General features: G+C 47.7%; 3 protein-coding genes across 3 annotated transcripts; all 3 read left to right on the forward strand.

The window, feature by feature from the left end:
• Positions 1-1,673: 1,673 nt before the first annotated feature.
• On the forward strand, positions 1,674-4,834 carry LOC125511204. The gene is made up of 4 exons (XM_048676525.1): positions 1,674-2,105; positions 2,846-2,959; positions 3,432-3,940; positions 4,302-4,834. Exons 1-4 carry the CDS (start codon positions 1,788-1,790, stop codon positions 4,525-4,527), a joined length of 1,167 nt encoding a protein of 388 aa, XP_048532482.1. The 5' UTR covers positions 1,674-1,787; the 3' UTR covers positions 4,528-4,834.
• Positions 4,835-4,933: 99 nt separating this feature from the next.
• Positions 4,934-6,284, forward strand: LOC125511207 (chaperone protein dnaJ 39-like). Its single transcript, XM_048676528.1, has 3 exons — positions 4,934-5,571; positions 5,674-5,782; positions 6,023-6,284. The coding sequence occupies exons 1-3, from the start codon at positions 5,272-5,274 to the stop codon at positions 6,163-6,165; spliced, it is 552 nt and encodes a 183-aa protein (XP_048532485.1). The 5' UTR covers positions 4,934-5,271; the 3' UTR covers positions 6,166-6,284.
• Positions 6,285-12,492: 6,208 nt separating this feature from the next.
• On the forward strand, positions 12,493-13,513 carry LOC125507532 (dnaJ homolog subfamily B member 12-like). Its single transcript, XM_048672085.1, has 3 exons — positions 12,493-12,860; positions 12,972-13,092; positions 13,281-13,513. Exons 1-3 carry the CDS (start codon positions 12,564-12,566, stop codon positions 13,511-13,513), a joined length of 651 nt encoding a protein of 216 aa, XP_048528042.1. The 5' UTR covers positions 12,493-12,563.
• The last annotated feature ends 7,635 nt before the right edge of the window (positions 13,514-21,148 follow it).

Consider the following 21,148-nt stretch of genomic DNA (forward strand, 5'->3'; position numbering starts at 1 on the left):
AGCAAGTTTTTTTTCGAGAGTACGCCTAGGCGTACCATAGCTTTATAGAAGGCAGAAATGAAATTACAAGAAGCTACCACTCGTTGCGAACAACGAGCGTAGCACACACCACACCACTCACGACCAAGATTACAAGCGGACAACACCGCAAAGCAAGCTACAACACAGAAGAGCCTATCCTCAGCTGACACACACACCGCGTCTCGACCGACGCCGGATACCTCCGAAGACCACCACTTTCCATAGAACATCGCTTGTCGACGCACCATCCACTCTGAGCGCCTAAGAGGAAGTGGCAACTGGAAAGCGGGACTTGCTCCAATCTAAGAGAAGCACCTTCTTGAAGACACCAGCGATGAGCGTACATAGCGCCGCAAAGAATCAACAGAGGACAGCGGCGAACACCGGAGGAGAGCAATAAGGACCCGACCATGTCTCCACACACAAAGCTCCCAACAGAGATACGACGTCGAGGACGCCGCCAATGTGCCGATCCAACATCGAATCGAGGCTTTCGCCCGGAGACAGCCACCAACTCCAAGTGAGCGAGGGGCATGGCGCACACACCTCGGCGGCGCCTTCAAGAAGGAAATGACACCCACAGGTGCCATCGCCGCCGGCCCGGCATAAGCCAAGCAGGATTTTCATCCGCGCAAACGCACATCACCACGCCTCCTGGAAATGGGCTACGCCGTCCAATTTGCCTCGCACCGCCGCCACCGCAACTCTAAGTCGAAGTAGCCGCAAAGCTGAGGACCGTCGACCGGCTGCATGACCAAGAAGAACCCGGCCACCGCACCAACTCCCAGCCTGAACAAGAGACTGCAGCCACCCCCACCTCCGGCAGGGTCCATGACCGTCCGCAACTGCCTACGCCCACTCCAAAGGCTGGCCTTGCGACGGACCCGCTCCTCCGCGAAGAACCAAGCCGCGCCACCGAGAGAGCCCCGCCACTCACCACACCGCGCAGAGGAGGCCGGCCACTCGCTGCTCGCCAAGACTCCATCTTGGCCGAGCCATCGCAGCGCCGCCACCACCAGCCTGGCCGTGGGTTTGCTCCGCTGCCTCCAGATGACGCCGCCACCGCCCAAGCACACCACCACACTGCTGCCAGCTCTGTCCAAGCCCGCTGCCCTGCCAGACTCCATGTTGCGCATCCGCCGCCATCCTCCTCCACCAGCAGCCGCAGATCTGGCCAAGACGAGTCCCGCCACGAGAGAAACGCCGCGCCGCCACCGGCACGCGCGCTCCGCCACGACGACGCGCCTCCACCGGCCAGCGGTTGCGCTGCCCCACGCCACCACCGCCAGCAGCGCCATCCGACACGCCGGCCTCCGGGATCCGCCGTCTTGAGCGAAGAAGAGGCCTCCCGCGGCCCCCGCTCCAGCCAAGGGCGAAGGAGATCCCGCCGCCACCGGCACCACCCGCCGGCGGCGGCAGGGGGAGAGGGAGCGGGTGGGGGTAGGTTATGGCGGCTAGGTTTGGGGCGCCCGGGTCGCCCGCGGGGGAGCGAGGCGGGGCCAAGAGTTCTTGGGGCCGAGTTCCAGCAAGTTATCTTGCACTCGTGGATGAAACACCTCCAAGTTATCCTTTGAAACTCTGAATACTGCCTCTCGAGTCTCGAGTGACACGCGTCAACCTAGTCAAGCACTTTGACTTGGTTCGCCGTCACCTGCGCTCACCAATCCCACTCCGCTCCAGTCCATTCCTCTCCCCGGACGAACTCCACCAAAGAAAAAATCGGCACAGGAGCGAAGCCCTAGGCCGCTCTCCCCTGCTCCGCGTCCATGGCGACGGACGCCTCCCCCCCTCCGCCGCGCAAGAGCCCGGGGCCTCAGCCGGCGGCGGACCCCCCTGAAGGCGCCTCGCCGCTGCCGGCGGGGTACATCTTCATGTGCAGCGGCGAGACCAGGCCCGAGTGCTTCAGGTACAGGGTGCTGGGCCTGCCGCGGGGGAGGCTGGACGCCGTCTCCCGGATCAGGCGCGGCGCCGCGCTCTTCCTATACGACTTCCACGCCAAGCACCTCTACGGGCCCTACCGCGCCGACTCCGACGGCGGCCTCGCCCTCGAGCCCGCCGCCTTCCAGGGCCGCTACCCTGCCCAGGTACCGCCCCCGTCCCCGTCCCCTGGCGATTCGTGCTCATAAGGTCTGGAGTTTGGTATTAGTGGGTGGAGTATGCTGGGAATCATGGTTCATTGTGCGCGTATGAATCTTTCCACCCTAAAGAAAGAATGGAGCTTGAGGATTTACGGCTCCATGTGTCACTGAAATGTGGGTCCTGGTGCCACATTTCAGTGGCAAATCACCAGGTCCCCCTTTTTTAGACAGGATATTAAAGAAAGAGAAGAGTTTTCACTTTTCACCAAGTAATTAAGCCACTATCACAAGTTTACGATGCGATGATTGATGAAAAGTTGGGAGTCAACTCAAGGACTGATGCTTGTAGCATACAGGGAGAACCTGAAATACATTAGTTACAAGTTAGAACAGTAATGTTTCATTCTCCAGCCATACAAGCATTTTGGGTCGCCCACTGTCGGTCCCTCTTAATCAGTCGTAAACTAATTTTGTAATTTACTACTGGCTTTGGCAATGAACTTTGCCGCACTTTCTTTTACGCATGGTGAAAACTCATTTCCAGTGCTATTAATGATACGTATTTTGTAAGTCCGTTATCTCCCAAAGGAGTCGTGACTATTTTAATTTTCTGAAATTTGATTCATCTTGGCTCATATTATGCTCTTTAGTTTCCAGTGACATCCAGCAATCAACTTCATAGGTTAGCTATACATTATTATTATTGTTCATAAACTGAGTGTTTAGTGTTCTTCTGCTATGTGCAGGTCAAATTTGTGATTGATGGTGATTTCATGCCTATCCTAGAGAGTAGCATAAGAAATGCCATAAGAGAGAATTATTCCCGTGGGAAATTTTGGCCTGAACTTACCTTTACGCAAGTAAGTGGGAACCAGTGTTTATTTATGTTTTGTACACTTGAGGAGAGGTGAAACGAACTGTGCTGAATCTTTCTTAACTCCTGTACAAAGAGGTTCTAACTTCAGGCAGTCTGCCAGATGAACACTCATTTTCGCTTATGTATGGTCTTTTGCATACAGCAAAGTATCAAATTAGTCAATTCACATCTTGCTGTGCCTAGTTTGAACTTTGAACAGTAGTTTCCACCCTTACTTCAGTACTTGCTGTTACGGTGTAAAGTGTAAACACATGTAGAAGCAAGTCGAGATTGATAGGGATTATTATGTAATCTGTATTCACTATGGTTTAACTTTGAAGAACTGAACTTATCTTTGCAATGCGTTTATCCTCCCATCTTTCTGTTCTGTCTTAATTTTATCAGTCCTTAGCTGTGAACTATATCATGCATTTACCTGCACTGAATTTTCAATGTTTTTGGTAATTCTGTTGTAGGTTGAGAAACTGAGAGCATTGTTCCGTCCAGTTACTTCACTGCCAGTGCCAGAGGCACCACCCCTGCATTATGTTGACAACAGGCATCCCGCTCAATCTGCTGCTTTTCTGCCTCCTTCAGCTTCATACCCAACACAGCCAACTTCTTATGTGCATCACCCAAGCACTTTTGCTCCTACTCCAGCTGCTCATCTGGTGCCAAATCAACCTTACCCACGCCCAGATTCTCACCTTCCTGTGACTGCTCAATACACAACACCTGCTTACTATGCGACCCCAACTGCGTATCCGTATCAAGCAGGTTATCAAGCATATGGTCCACCTCCTGCCACCTACCACTACGCCCAAGCGCCTCCTTTGCAATATCACTATGCGCAAGCCCAACACCCTGTGCCAGAACATGTTACAGACCCTGCCTATTCCTCTGATCCCTACTATGCTGCTAATCGGAATGATCCATATCGATATGATGCTGTGAAATCTCATTACCAGGAAACTACTTCTGGGAGGTATGTATGGTAGCCACCGATTGGTCCTAGTACTTTCCTCTTTCCTAATATCTGCTACATGCGAAGAAATCATTTTACAAAACAATCTGTATACATCCGTCAAATGTCGGCCCGTTGATGTCTCGAAACCGCATTGTTCAGCTAGTCTAGATAGTTCCAAAAAGAAACTACTTGCAGGGACAATGTGGATATAGATACATACTTTGCGTGTTGGAACTGCCCATTTATTCATGTGTTTTTCCTTGTGGCTACATGCACAAATAATTGATGGGTTTGTACGAGGCATGTGTTTTTCCTTGTGGCTACATGCACAAATAATTGATGGGTTTGTACTTTTGCCTCGTACGTTGTTGTGTTTCAGAGCTGCCTATGGTGCACCACCACATGAAGCAGCCGCGACGAACCTGCAGCTCGTCAGGCACCATGGGTACGCTCCAGGCAGCGAGGGTGCAGCCGGAGGAACCCCACAGCGCAGTGCTGAAGGAGCAGCGCCGGCGATCGATGATGACAACTGGCCGCCCGCCCCAGCGACCACACAGGCTGTGCCATCGGTGCATGGCGTCGCAGCTGCACCAGCTTACCTGTGACCATTCAGTTCTTTTTGCTGGTGTGCTTGACCAAGGGACTGGGATTTCAGACCGGTGAAAGATGGCATCGCTCTCGTTTCTGCTGATGTGTTTGGTATGATGTACAGATGGATTCAGCTGCTGCTCTTTGGTTTGCTAGACTAGTGGTACTAACTGGTAGCCTAGCACGATCCTTGACCGTTTTGCGCAAGTTGTTGAGATGGGTCATTGTGTTTGTGGGTGTTTTTTTGACAAAATTGACTCCTTATCGAAAGTTCAGCCAAAAGATAATCCTTTTGCTCAACTGAGTGAAATGAAGTTTCCAGTACAAGATTCTCACCGTTTTTTTTAATCAAATCGAGATAGCAATCGTAATCCAACTCCCTGAAGAGATGGTTTTCCCTCTCAAGGTTGCTGGAAAAAAAATCCAGAGATATTATGATGCTAAATCACCCAGAATTATTACAAGATAAATCACCCATAATTATTACAAGTATTATTGTTATCTTGATGTTCATGATGATAAGTCACATGAGAGTCCTGCATATTTAAAATAGGATTTTGTTGTATCTCAAATAAGTCGAGTAGTTGTCCAATGATGAATTTGGAAGACGTTCATAGTCTGAACCGCGGTGTGTTGCAGCTAGTTTGTCGTAGTCTTTTGGCACAACGATCACCAATGTAGCGCGGCCGTTGGATCCTCTGCGCCGGTCGATCTCAACGGCGGAGGACGCGCCCGAAGCGAGCCCCGCAACCCCATTGGAAATGGCGCTGTCGGCGCAGGCCGCCGTCGCCCCGCGTCTCCTCCACCCTCCCTCGCGCCGGCTCACGTCTGCTCCAAGTACGGCGCCTCCTCTCCTGCCCCTCCTCCGCTCCGGCTCCGTCTACCCCCGGTGGACGCGGCGGGCGAGCGTGCGGGTCCGCGCGGGCGCCGGCGGCGGAGGCGAGCGGAGGAGGGAGTCCCCGTACGAGGTGCTGGGCGTGGCGCCGTCGGCGTCGCCCGCGGAGATCAAGCGCGCGTACCGGCGCCTCGCGCTCAAGTACCACCCGGACGTCAACAAGGAGGTGCGGTGCTCCCATCCAAGCAGCAGGATTCAGCGATGGAACTAGCTTCAGTACTGCTACCCCAATGGAGATTTTGCTGACCAACCTCCTGGTTCAATGCAGGCGAATGCTCAGGCCAAGTTCCTGAGGATCAAGCACGCCTACAACACGCTGATGAGCTCGGAGGGCCGGTCCAAGTACGCCGATGCAGAAGAGGAGTTCGATTGGCTCGGTACTGACATCTCCTCTCTTCTCTTCTGCTCCAACAAACCATGTTTTGTTATACTCACTGAGATGGGCATCTCATTGAAGTTTTCTGCCAAGAAACTACTGTACTTGTAGATTTAAGGTTCCATTGCAGTCTTCTTTCTTTGAATCTGCAAGTAAATAAGATACTTATTCAGACGTAAACAAGCGTGATTGATCGAAAAGTGTTCATTTCGCTGACACCGCTCCGGTTCTCATTTTGTAGCGGCTATCATTAAAAGCATGGAAGCATATCAATATCAGGACTCGGATGATGACCTGGATTTAGACTGGAAACCTGAAGGCCTGTGGGAACAAGTGTTTGCGTACTCTCTAATTATATCCATGCTTATCTACGTTCTCACATAATGCACTTAGATATGTTTGTTATATATACTTGGATGTTCTCACACTTTTAAGGATGTGAGAATACACTTGTGTTCCTGGTTGTATATGCACCCTATATGGGTTTTTTTTAATATTTTAATAAAAACTCAAAATAGGTAAGAACTATTTTGACAAAAAACTTGACTTACCTTTGCACTAGTATATAAATTTTCACGAAAAAAATAAAAGTTGACTTCACAGCAAAAAAGTCAAAATTAATTTGCTATTATAGGTCACTATTCACACTATTTTAGCCAAAAATTTGTCTTTTTTGAAAAGAAGTCAAAGGGATATTTTCTTTTTGTGGATTTTTTTTCTCACGGGTACAATAAAAGGTGAAGTTTATTTCAAAAATATTTTCAGGATTTTTTTAATTTTTTGTTGAATTACTATTTTTTTCCATATAAGGTGTAGATGTCCACATAGACCACAAATCCGCCTCCCATGCTTATCTACCTTCTCACATAATGCACTTAGATATGTTTGTTATATACTTGGATGTTCTCACACTTCTAAGGATGTGTGCATTTGCATTTCTAAAGCAAATCTTAAAAAAAAACACAAATAGGGGGAGCTCAATTTGTATGTCAATCATCTCTTCTTGATGCATTGTTTTTGTAATTATCTCATGCTATACTCAATGGCTTTGTCACCAATCATCAAAAAGCGGAGACTGAAAGTGGACCTCCATTACCCTAGTTGGGAGTGAAATTCACCTACGGTCGCTGGACTCATCCCCAAACTTGACATCGGTCACCGGACTTATGAATACCTTGATAATGGTCATGAACGTTACATCAGTGAACAGAGACGGTCACCGCGTACGGTTTGGCTTCGTATTACGCCTTACGTGGCATACAGTTTGACCACTTGACCGACAATGTGACAAAAGTGTGTGTGTGTGTGTGTTGGGGGGGGGGGGGGGGGGGGCATAGGTGGAGGACGGTGGCGATGGATGGGGGGGGGGGCGGGCGCGGTGGGTGGGGGGGGGGGGGGGGGGTGGGGGTCATAAAAGCTCCCTGTACCTTAGTGTACAATTTTTCGTCAATCTTCCTAGCCTCTCCCTCTCTCATTTCGATCGCGGTTGAGGCGGGAAGATAAGGGGTTAGGGGGGAGTAAGTGGTGGACTTGATCAACCACCGGCGGCTTGATTGGCGACGAGATGTTTTGTCTGGAGGAAGGCTCGGGCAATGCCTGTTCGTCAGAGGCAGGTGGGTTGAAGGAGACGCTAGTAACCGATGGCCCCTGTTGTTTGTCACCCGGAGAATGAACCACCACCCAATGGTAAGTGCCCAATGATCCACCCTTTTCTGCTCGAAATCATGTGGCGTCATCCATGTTTGGTGTCGCATTGCCATAGTCAATCGATTTTGAGCATGTACCATGTCAAAATCGGGGTTCCGTGCTAGGGTTTGGAGTGGGGTTTTGGTAGGATTTAAATATAGGGACATTGAGGTCCAAATCATGTGATGTTGTCGTTCTTTAGTATTGCATTGCTATAATATATTCACTTTGATTTAGCATGACAAAATCTTGATGTTGCGATAGGGTTTTGGACTGGTCGGTTAGGGGAGGGTGTAAATTTGGGGCTTTTTGTTTATGATGTTTAATTATGTACTCTGGATGTTGCATTAATGCAATACATTTACGTTGGGATGTTGTATATATGCACATATGAAGATAACCCATATCTGTCTGTTCAGACATGGCAGGGAGAATTTACATGGAGAATGGTAGACATAAGAAGTATGGTGGCTAGAGACTTTGGTATGTTCACATAGACAAGATGACTTGGTGACCATCGGTTGTGGATGATCTAATAGAGGAGACAGGTTATGAGGTGGGAAGGATGAAAATGTATTACCGTATGCCTGGTCTACAAGTAAAAACTAATGGACTTAAAGAAATAAATGATCCTTATGGCAATATGAGGGCCTTTGTGACCTTTAGGCATCACTTCATGGATATATACCTGGTCCATGATGAAACCATTAGGGATCTTGATAATGTTGTGAGATTTCCAATTATAAAATTACCTCCTATCGTTAGCTCTCTTAAGCTTGGAGCTGTGGGAGCATAGTCCAAACCTATAAAAGTGGCTAGGCCTATAGTAGAGGAAGCAAAGTTCATGTGTGCAGCTACATTACTGAAGAAGAAAGGCAAGAGAGTGGCTGATATGGATGTTGCTAACAGTGCTAAGTATGGTGATGAGACTGGAGATGTGAATGACAGTGGAGACGCAACAGAATCATCAGATGATGACAGTGGCATTAACTACAATGCAGAAATTGCAGACAATGACTATGCCATCTCAAAAGGAGATGATGATTTGTATGTCAACGATTTCTTTGATGAAGAAGAGAAAAGGAATGAAGAACATGCAGAGGATTCAAAAGATGATGAGCTACACAGGCCAAAGTCTGATGAAGATGGAGTTAAGATGAAATTCAAAGCATTTAGGGATGATGATATTCTATGTCCTATTCCATCTGGGCAAGTGTTCTAGAGTGTTGAGCTACTTAGGAAGGTTGTCAAAGAATATTCACGCAAGAACAGGGTCAACATCAAGATAACATCTAATGACAAGATGAGGCTGACTGTACGGAAAACCGCCAGCAATCTTGATAGGGTGGTGCGCATGACCGGAAGTACCAGAAGGGATCACACATGGGGGGTTTAACCTAGGTTTGGACCCTCATCTTGGAGGTAACACCCTACTCCTGCTTTAGTTTTTGATTGATGGGGGGAACGCCTCGTGTGAGGGGGTTACAATATCTATGGAGATGTTGCTATCGAGACTGTGACTTGATGTCAATGCCCTGAACTATCCTAAGGTATCACCTTATAAAGGGGGGCGAGTCCTAGGGTTACTTGGTTTGCTAACTGGCCTGGAGCCCTGATCGGTACGAGGGCTTCTTGACTTGCATGCCAAGATGAAGACACTTCCGGATTGAGGGCTTCTTGTGGGACGAGGGGCTCTGGCCACACCTTGTCTTGTTGGGACCTAAGGCCGGCCCATCGACAAGCCACCCTCGGTTCAGTACACCGTCAGTAGCCCCCGAGCTTGTTTGGAGTTTTGGCCATGCTTTTCCCAAATTTCTTGAGGACGAAATCCGGACAAGCTCCTCCCATATAAAATGATTGAACTAGTCTGGCTTCAACTTACCCGGCCTTAGCTGGTTCGTCTTCTTTTCCAACTTTTACATGCAGAGATCATTTGACAATGTCATTGTGAGAACTAGCTGGTTCATTTCCTCTTTGCCTTGGATTGTAATTAACTTGTGGTCACATACCCGTAAACCTCAACGAGAGTCAAATACCATTTCTTGTGCTCTCTGTGGGATCCATACTCTTACTTCGAAAAAGCTAGAACTGTACTTTGTGCACTTGCAAACCATCAAGGGGACGGTGAGCAGTTATAGCAGACCGGGCATAGGCAAGACAAAAAACAGACCCGAATCTTAGTTTGCGGCAAGAACAAGCGTGAAGAACAGGCACAACCAAAGAACATAGTAGATCCCCGAGTAGCTGGAAATACGAAAAGGAACGACGAGCAAGGACGTCAGATCAGGAATAGGCAAAAGCGAAACCAAGTCCGAACTTTAGTCAGTCGGAGAAGCAAACGACACGTTGGCGGACGAAGCAAACAGAGCGCCAACGAGCGGCAAAACCACCATGGAAGCTGGAGGAACCGGGCACGGGATGTAAGAAGCACCTGGCGTGCACAACGTGTGGCATGCAGTGTGGAACGACGAAGATGAAGAAATCTCGACAGAAGCGAGAAGAGACATATGAGAGTTGGGGGCTACCCCACGCACAATGCAAACCCATTGCGAGAGACGGGCGACAAGAAACATGAGCCACTAACCAGCGGGACTAGAAACAAACATGTGGTTGGATGGTTAGAAGGACAATGATATCACCAGCCCACCAGAGAGTAATGGTGTTCATATTTTTCTGTATTTATTTCAAATTTTCCGGCGATGCACTTTCAGTGAAAGAAGACGTTCCTGTTGACTACAAGACATCCGTGGTGACTTCGTCAATCTTAAAATGATATGTCGGTTCAGTCTCTCGAAGATGCTTATAGGAATAAGATGTGCGTCTCTGTGTTTATAAGGACACAATCACGGTCGCGCATACAACATTGATGCGAAGTTGCATGATAAGAGGAGAAAAGGAAGTATCTCAAATAAGCCGAGTACTTATTCAATGATGAATAGATCAAAAAAATTCTTGGAAAAAGAGAGAAAATGTTCATGACGATAATTCACACGCTAGTCTTGCATATTTAAAATGAGGACGGATTTTCTACCATGCACGGGATATTCCGTGCATGCATCTTTCCGACACACACTGTTGTTGTGTACTATACACAGTACATCTCATTCCACTTCTCTCTTTTCACTCAACTTCTCCATTCTTTTTCATTTGATTTTCATTTTCATATATCTTTTGGGTCAAAAGTGTGAATTTTGATATCTTTGCATATTTGGGTTCTTGGCGACAAGAGCTATTTAATGAGACCATTGTTGAATGTATTTCCAGAAAAATGATTTTTGAATCTTAAAACATGATGAGACTTAATGAAACCACACAAAATTATAGACATTTGTCTAGCATAATGTATCGAAATGTTACATAAGAATTTATTGCGTCCCAATGTCAGGGATCTTGGTAGCACTTGGTAAATTTGTTTAAAAAATAATATTACGAGTTTGAATTTAACATGTATTCTTATGAAGTTATAGTAGGGTTTTTCATGTTCTAGAGTGCATCACTTTGTCACATAAAGTTTTACACAAATATTCAAAACATTTATGAACTAGACTCTCAGTTCAAAAGATAAAATGCATTCAAACTTGAAAATAAGATGGAAAAAACATGGGTGGGTAGAACATGGCATAGACCGCACAAAGGTAGCTACAGGAAAAGCTGCCAGCATTGATGGAGGAAGTGGGCACGCATATGCATATAACCAAATCTCCAACTAGATCAAGGGCTGAACCATGCAGGGCCGTTCCTGACATTTCAGGGGCCCGGGGTGAAAGTAAAACACGGGGCCCTTTAATATAAACATAAAATACTAGTGTATAATTTGACCTCGGCTCTTGAACATCCTAATACATATGTGTAAATATCTCCTGCAGCTAGCCCATTAATTATCATTAGGTAAATATGAAAGCATAGCTTAGATTCTCCCTCTAATTTGAACTCCAAAGCACGTCATATACAAATTTCTAGGCTACAGATCGGTGATCCATTTTATGAAATGATAAAAAGAAGCAAATCAGGATATTTAACATGAAGCTATGTCCGTATTTCATGTTGTAATCAAAAACTGATCATACCTGGATATTGACTAGTTCTTGTGAAATAGAAATATGCTAAAAGTCACGAAAACAGTATCCGCTAAACTTTGAAAATACTTGTAAAACAACACCGTTCTGGTGATACCTCGGCAACCATGAATCCAAACTGAGCAAACTGGTTTCGATTGAAATACAATCAACGACCATTAGAAAGTTGATTTTTGTGTCATCTCGAGATTAAGCACGGATAGTGCAGTTTTCAGCACACTAACCTTATCCAATGATTGGATTATCAAAAAGCAATTCTCGGCATCGACTTCAATTAACAAAAAGCAAATTCGGGAACCAGGGACTAGGGACTACCAGAGGGGTTACCTTTGAGCTGTAGATCATGGATTTAAAAATCAACTGAGATTCTGACGATCTGATCCAATGTAAGCAGACCTTGTTCGCTCTTGTCCTTTGCTCCTGCCTGCTGCTGTGCGGTGACAAGGCGAGGTGAGGGCGCTAGATCAGGCGATGATCAGGAGATGACAAGGGCGCTCGGCGCGAGGGGAAATTCATCCTTCGCCTGCGTGCGTGCATGCATGGTTGCCATATCAAGTTGTATACGTACACGCAAAAGGACTGAAGCCATGCTACGATCCAGATTCGTTTTCTTTCCTAGAAAAAATTGATTTTTTTTCAGCCGAAGCCATGGGCTACTTGCAAACCTGAGAGTGGGCCCTGCATCTTGGGGGCCCGGGGCGCCCCCCCCCCCCCCCCCCCCCCCCCCCCCCCCCCCCCCCCCCCCCCAGGGCCGGCCCTGGCACCATGCATGGGATATCCCGTGCATGGTAAATATGCTTTTCTCTATTTAAAACAGGATCTTGTATTTTGTGTCCTTAAATAAACAGGATCTATACTTCGGCGGCTAAAATTACAGTTTGCGTAAAAGTAGTAAGGAAGGTGCTGACACATCGAGAGGTTGCTAATCATCAGCTTATAACAGCGGCCGTTGGATCCTCAGTGCCGGTCGATCTGAACGGCGGAGGACGCGCTCGCCGCGAGCCTCGCAACCCCATTGCAATGGCGCTGTCGGTGCAGGTCTCCGCCGTCGCCGCCCAGCATGTCCTCCCTCTCTCACGCCGCCTCGCGTCTGCTCCGGGCCCGGCGCCTCCTCTCACTCTCCACCGGTCCGGCTCCAGCTCCGGTCGGTTGGCGCGGCGGGCGAGCGTGCGGGTCCGCGCGGGCGCCAGCGGAGGCAGGCGGAGGAGGGAGTCCCTGTACGAGGTGCTGGGCGTGGCGCCGTTGGCGTCGCCTGCCGAGATCAAGCGCGCGTACCGGCGCCTTGCGCTCAAGTACCACCCGGACGTCAACAAGGAGGTGCGGTGCTCCCCTCCTCTTCCCATCCAAGCAGCAGGATTCAGCGATGGAACTAGCTTCAGTACTGTTTCCTGATGGAGATTTTGCTGACAAGCTCCTGGTTCAATGTAGGCGAATGCTCAGGAGAAGTTTCTGAAGATCAAGCACGCCTACAACACGCTGATGAACTTGGAGAGCCGGCCCAAGTATTCGGGCGGCGGCCATGATGCACAAGAGGAGTTTGATTGGTTCGGTACTGAAATCTCTTCTCTTTTGCTCTAATGTCGAACTATATTTCGTGCCAGTCAGTAAAATGGACGTCTGATCAATGATCAACCACTGATCAGATGTCTTTGTTTTTCCGTACTTACTCAGATATAAGAAGTGTAATTGATCGAAAATGTTCATTTCATTGACACCACTTCGGTTCTCATTTTGCAGCGGCTGTCATTAAAGAGATGGAAACATATCTGAACTCGGAAGATGGCCTGGATTTAGAGTGCAAACCTGAAAGCGTGTGGGAAGCAGTATTTTCGTGTTTTCTAATAACCGCCATGCTTATCTTCGTGCATCAAGAAGACTTGATTGTCCTCATCAAGTTCTTATCATTAGAAGTGCGCATTTTCATCAAAAAGTGTTGTATGACAATCAACTCTTGTATCAGAAAGAGTTGATCGTCAGTGTTTATGTATTCTCTAATGATAATTGGTCTTATCGCCACTCTTATCTTCTATATACTATACCTGACATAAACATGATACTTATTGAGCTTATTTCATGTATAGCATATAATCTTACTATCTACTATCATGTTTGGCTATAAGTGGCACATCATTGGTGGCCCCCACAAAATGTATCTAGTTGTTGTCCTCATCAAGTTCTTAGTATGTACTTTCAAGGTTTTTAGTGAATCCAAGATTCACATTGAGTATAGAACAACCATACTATGAAGTGGGGCATAAGCAAATACTATGTTTGAACTCCAAGAACAGTTCCTAAGCCAAAATCCTCCAAATTCTACTCCATGGCCATCACTTTGTATGGGTTTCTCTAAGAGCCTTGTACCTCCGAAAATTTATCTTCCTACACTATCAACCCTCTTAGGGTTATTCATATTCAGGGAAGAAACCTAGTTTCAACAATTCGGAGCCACCGCTTATGTTGTTCCAGAACTGCCGAGTCAAATCCTCCTTACACGTCCTTTGTTTGCTATGGCACTTTTGAGCACATCATTTTTCTTCGGCACTTCCGAGCCGTGTCGGTTTGCTTCTCCACTAACTACTGGTCACAGTAGAACTTGGGTACCTCTCTTTCTTTTCAGACGGAACTTCCTAGTTGTGACTCAACACTTTCTACAAATTCTCATTCCAACAACTGCTCGGTTTACTACGGTAGCCATTCTATCTCCGCAAAAAGTGCTGCATTTTTTGTTTGGAAATGTCGGTCAACTTTCAGTTGGTACTTTTGAGTACTGTATTTCTTATGGTTCCTGAACATTGCCCTGCTCGTTCAAATTTATTTGAATTGTCTTGATAGTTTTGTTAGTTTACTACCTAAGTACCTATGCTTCCGCCCCTAGTATCTTCTCATACCCTTTCATGGCTACAACAATCTGTTTCATTCATCATTGTTCATCCTTGTGAGCCACTTCCATCCCACTTCACCTCACTCCATCCACCTACCACATAGAGAAAGAGGGATAAGGCAAGAAAGAAGAAAGAAGTGTTGGGTGATTCCATGTGGTAGGTGGATGGAAAGCCAGGAACTCCTCTTTATTAAATCCCTACACCTCAAATTCATATTTTCACCGCAATCCTACCCTTGTGTCAACATGGCAATGGGGAACCGCTAGCCACAGGGGGGAGAAACCTATTAGGGCAAGGGTATGGAAAAAAATACCCATGGCTAAATAAATGAGAAAACCTCACCCATCAGGTAGTGCAGATACGGGAGGTAGAAACCATACCTGCATATCCACGTACCCATGTACTAATATACTCTAACATGTGGGACCTAGATGTCATTGTCTAAAATTAAAAAACCTTGCTTGTAAGACCCCCAGTCTGTGTCGCCCAAATTCCATCACGCCATCGCACGCACCGCACACACTCATCCACCCTCCCAACTCTCGTTCCTGATTCCTCGCCCTGTCTCGCTGCTTAATCCTAGGTGGATAGGCGGGAGACCTTTTCCCCGCATGCACCTGCAATCCTCCCGTGTGACCATGCAACTGTCTCCTCTCGCGGTCTTGCCTCAGCGGATGCATGGATGCACCTCACTTATTTTTCCTCCATAAAGTCAGGCCGCCCCCTTCACCACCGCCAGACGACCAGAGCATCTCCTCCCAGCCACCTTCTATGCCACATGAAAGTGCATTAGCCCCTAATGGTATTTCTGTGTAATGACAATGTGGAGTGAGGACTAATGATGATTACTAGTTTAGCTCAAGTCATCGGTCTCTAAGAATTATTTTATGGAGACGGTTGAGCCCCACTTTAAAAGGAAAAAAAGGTGTGGTTATCCGAAGACTTGAGAGTTTTGTTTTGGTTTCTTTTGAGTAATAGGAAAACCACACTATTAAGAGGGGTCGAGGTGTTGGGAGAAGGTGTGAGGTCATGCAAAACATATACACCAACTATCCTACTCCTACCACTAAATATAGCCCATTATCTCACTTCCTTTGTGCTCTTGGCTAACCTACCCTATGCCCATGGGGTCCAGGGGCCGTGTTCACGTCGTCCTGAGTTTGCTCTATGGACACCGTATGCACACGGGCTTGCTAACCCCCATGCCCACTAGGTTGAGCTGGAAACCCCATGCACACGGGATCTAGGATTTTTGTCTCTCTTGACCCGTGCACATGGGGCCATCTAGTGGGAACGATCACTTTGAGGGTTAAAGTATAAAAAACCCTTCTTTGACCTCTAACAACTAACCCTAATGTCTTGAGCTACTCCACCATTCCAAACCTTCAAAAGCTCAAATATTCTCGATCCCTCCACTCAAACTCCATCATATTTCAAGGATTGAAAGAGTAATAACCGATCTACACTTCCATGAAACAAATTTGTGATCCCCGATCGATTTCATCATCAACACTTTTACTTTAGGATATTTAGGATCCTAGACGCTAGGAGTCAAGGCCCATATGCTTGCTTGCTAGTGGTGTTCTCCGGGAAGTTTGTAATGGTTAGGTGGTCGTCGTCAAGATCATACCCTGAGTGATTTTAGGCTTGTCCGTTGAGGGTGACTCAAAGGGAGAATAAGGTGAGGCACTTGGTGGCGCTCCAGAGCTTTGGCTTCGGCACCTCTCCAGCGGAGACTAGAACTCCCCAAAGAGTGTGTACTTCGGGATACATCTGCGTCCTCGACTCACTAGTGGCTTATCCGTTCTCGTTCCTTTACTTTCTTTGTATGCTTGTTGCCTTGCTTACCTTATTGCTAACTTGATTGCCATATATGTTGTTCTCACCATAGATTGCATATCTAGAGAACTTACTTTATCTGCATTAGCCCCTAAAATAGGAAGTTGAGCTAAAATTTGTAGTCTCCTATTCACCCCCCTTCTAGTCGACCTCTCGATCCTTTCAATTCGTATCAGAGCTTTGACTCTTCATTAGGGCTTAACCACCTAAAGAGATTATGGCTGATCATCCATAGGAGGGTGTGGAACTACCACAAGGTGAGGGGGTTCATGCCCCTCCACCCGAGCTTCCCGCCATTGCTAACCCCATTGTTCCTACATCAGTCGCTACCTTGACTGTAATGGACTTCTCCTTACTATTGTTGGATTTAAATTTTGTTATGTTGAGAGAAGCACGCTCCACCATCAAGTATGAGGTGGATGTTCTCTTCAAAGCCTCCACATCTGCATGATCCTCATTTGTTCCAAGTGTGGCTCATGATGTGATGATACAAGAGAAACTCTTGCTCATCTCAAGCTTACCACCATACCTCTCTACAATTCCATAGAGCCTCATTACTCGCCACAACCTATCCCTCATCCAGATATCAATCATGTTGGGGCTCCACCCCCTTTGAAGGTTAACTCATTTTCTAAGTGGAAAATAGTTACGGGCCTTACATTCGCAATGCCTCGATGCAAGTTTGGTGGGTGATTATCAATGGCTTCAAGCACCATGATCATTGGAGCCTTACTCCAAGGGAAGCCATTGATGATCAACTCAATGATATCGCCCACAACATGCTTTGACTTGCAGTCACTGATGAATATAGCGATTCCATTGCTCCTTTCAAGACCGCCAAGGAAGTGTGGGATTGCCTTGAGTACATTCTCGAAGGTGATGCCAACATTCAAATATATTGGTTGGCCTTCTCAAGAAATAAGTCAATTTGTTTGCGAACAATGATGGAGACCGCAGAAGGAGGTGTATCGGAAATTGAAGTCTCTTGTGTTGGGTCCGAGGAACTTTTGTTGCACATGGGTGGATGACATTTTTATTGAAGTCATTGTTTTGAGGAACACACTATGGTTATGATGATTCATCAAAGTCCCGACTATGACCGAATGACTCCCAATCAATTTGAGTTTACTTTCACCACCCATGCACTTTTCGACACTACTAGGGAAAAGCCTAGTAGTAGCGCGGGTTAAACAGCTAGTAGTAGCACGGGTTCCCGTGCTACTACTACGGCGCTACAGCTAACTTGTAGTAGTAGCGCGGGTGCACCCGCATTACTACTACATTTGTTAGTAGTAGCGCAGAGTAGTGGCGTGGTTGCCACCCGCACTACTACTATTAATTTAAAAAACAAAAACAAAAATCTCAACCCCGTGCATGCTGTCAATGGCAGCAATGGTTCGATCCAGCGATGGCAGGGGTCGCCAGTGATGCGAAAGGGCAGCGGCAGACCAGATCCAGCGACCGCTGCTGTAGAGGGCCCGGATCCATGGCCGAGCAAGGCGGCGACATGGGGCTCCTCTTTTCAGCAAAGGCAACGAGCTCCTGGTCGTCCATGGCGATGACCTGAACGGGCAAGGACATGGGAGGGTTGAGTCAAACCATAGGGAGAGAGATAAAAAGAAAAACGAGGGAGAGAGGAAGGAGATGGGGGTAGCAGCGGGGTTGGTCGCCGGTGGTGAGGTGCTCCGGCGTGGTGGCATGGAGATGCGGGGAAGACCGACGAGCTCCAGGACACCGCTGGCCTCTTTTGGCGCCATGGAGGAGGAGGCGCGCATGGGTAGGAGGTCCATGTGGGAGCCTAGGGAGATAGAGGGGGAGAGTGAGGGGGGAGAGGAAGGATTTGGGGGAGGAGATAGGGATTTCAGGGCTCTTCAAAAACCATGTACTTAGTAGTAGCGAGCGATATAAACCCGTGCTACTACTATCAACTTAGTAGTAGCGCGGGTTTATATATACCCCTCGCTACTACTATGGCATGTCCCGGGGGGCACGGTAGACACCACTTAGTAGTAGCGAGGGGTATAAACCCGAGCTACTACTATCAACTTAGTAGTAGCGAGGGGTATAAACCCGCGCTACTAGTAAGCGTCTACCTATAAGCTTTTCCCTAGTAGTGGGAGACCAAGTCAAAAACACCCTTGCAATTGTTCAAGGGACTAATAACTCCAACCTTGCATTGAAGGCCAAGAAGGTGGTTGTGAGTGCTTCAAGAGAGGAAGTTGGAGAATAAAGATGTGTTGAAGATGAAGAAGATAGCACGTGCTCGACAATTGACTTTGAAGAAGACTTGGCCCTCTTGGTCAAGAATTATTCAGGCACCATGGGAAACAAGGGGGAGAATCTCAAAGGGAGGTCCTTTGGGAGAAGAAAGTGCTACAATCATGATTGCTCGTGACACTTTGTTGCGGATTGTACTTCTGAGAGAAGAGAAGACGAATCTGAGAAGCTTGTGCTCAAGACAAAGAAATTCTCCAAGTTCACCAAGAGGAGATATGATAAGGCGTTTGTTCATGAGGATTACATGTCCGGTGACGAAGAAGGCGATGAAGATGAGAATGTGGGTACGACCGCCATTGTTGTGCACTCCACACCCTCCTCCTCCACTGACTTTTTCGACTCCCCCAATGAGAACATGACATGCCAATTGTTGGGTAACGTAGCAGAATTTTAAAATTTTCTACGCATCACCAAGATCAATATATGGAGTCATCTAGCAACGAGGGAGAAGGGAGTGCATCTACATACCCTTGTAGATCACGAGCGGAAGCGTTCAAGAGAACGGGGTTGATGGAGACGTACTCATCGTGATCCAAATCATCGATGACCTAGCGCCGAACGGACGGCACCTCCGCGTTCAACACACGTACGGTTGGGAAGACGTCTCCTCCAACTTGATCCAGCAAGGGGGAAGGAGATGTTGATGGAGATCCAGCAGCACGACGGCGTGGTGGTGGAAGCAACGGTGATCTCGGCAGGGCTTCGCCAAGCTCAGGGAGAGGGAGAGGTGTCACAGGAGGGAGAGGGAGGCGCCAGGGGCTAGGGTGCGTCTGCCCTCCCTCCCCCCACTATATATAGGACCCCTAGGGGGGCACCGGCCCTAGGAGATGCAATCTCCAAGGGGGGGCGGCGGCCAAGGGGGGTGGAGTGCCCCCCAAGCCAAGTGGGGCGCCCCCACCCCTTGGGTTTCCATCCCTAGGCGCAGGGGGAGGCCCATGGGGGGCGCACCAGCCCATTAGGGGCTGGTTACCCTACCACTTCAGCCCATGGGGCCCTCAGGGATAGGTGGCCCCACCCGGTGGACCCCCGAGACCCTTCCGGTGGTCCCGGTACAATACCGATTACCCCCGAAACTTTCCCGATGGCCGAAACTTGACATCCTATATATAAATCTTCACCTCCGGACCATTCTGGGACTCCTCGTGACGTCCGGGATCTCATCCGGGACTCCGAACAACTTTCGGGTTACCGTATACTAATATCTCAACAACCCTAGCATCACCGAACCTTAAGTGTGTAGACCCTACGGGTTCGGGAGACACGCAGACATGACCGAGACGACTCTCCGGTCAATAACCAACAGCAGGATCTGGATACCCATGTTGGCTCCCACATGCTCCTCGATGATCTCATCGGATGAACCACGATGTCGAGGATTCAATCAATCCCGTATACAATTCCCTTTGTCAATCGGGACGTTACTTGCCCGAGACTCGATCGTCGGTATCCCAATACCTCGTTCAATCTCGTTACCGGCAAGTCACTTTACTCGTACCGTAATGCATGATCCCTTCATCAACCACTTGGTCACATTGAGCTCATTACGATGATGCATTACCGAGTGGGCCCAAGAGATACCTCTCCGTCATACGGAGTGACAAATCCCAGTCTCGATTCGTGCCAACCCAACAGACACTTTTGGAGATACCTGTAGTGCACCTTTATAGTCACCCAGTTACATTGTGACGTTTGGTACACCCAAAGCACTCCTACGGTATCCGGGAGTTGCACAATCTCATGGTCTAAGGAAATGATACTTGACATTTGGAAAAGCTCTAGCAAACGAACTACACGATCTTTAAGCTATGCTTAGGATTGGGTCTTGTCCATCACATCATTCTCCTAATGATGTGATCCCGTTATCAAAAGCATCCAATGTCCATAGTTAGGAAACCGTGACTATCTTTTGATCAACGAGCTAGTCAACTAGAGGCTCACTAGGGACGTGTTGTGGTCTATGTATTCACACATGTATTACGATTTCCGGATAACACAATTATAGCATGAACAATAGACAATTGTCATGCGCAAGGAAATATAATAATAACCATTTTATTATTGCCTCTAGGGCATATTTCCAACAGTCTCCCACTTGCACTAGAGTCAATAATCTAGTTACATTGTGATGAATCGAACACCCATGCAGTTCTGGTGTTGATCATGTTTTGCTCTAGGGAGAGGTTTAGTCAACGGATCTACCACATTCAGGTCTGTATGTACTTTACAAATATCTATGTCTCCATTTTGAACACTTTCACGAATGGAGTTGAAGCGACGCTTGATATGCCTGGTCTTCCTGTGAAACCTGGGCTCCTTGGCAAGGGCAATAGCTCCAGTGTTGTCACAGAAGAGATTCATTGGGCCCGACGCATTGGGTATGACTCCTAGGTCGGTAATGAACTCCTTCACCCAGATTGCTTCTTGTGCTGCCTCCGAGGCTGCCATGTACTCCGCTTCACATGTAGATCCCGCCACAACGCTTTGCTTGCAACTGCACCAGCTTACTGCCCCACCATTAAGAATATACACGTATCCGGTTTGTGACTTAGAGTCATCCAGATCTGTGTCGAAGCTAGCATCGACGTAACCCTTTACGACGAGCTCTCC

The sequence above is a fragment of the Triticum urartu genome, chromosome 5 (genome assembly GCF_003073215.2).
Source record: "Triticum urartu cultivar G1812 chromosome 5, Tu2.1, whole genome shotgun sequence".
In the NCBI taxonomy this organism is placed as follows: domain Eukaryota; kingdom Viridiplantae; phylum Streptophyta; class Magnoliopsida; order Poales; family Poaceae; genus Triticum; species Triticum urartu.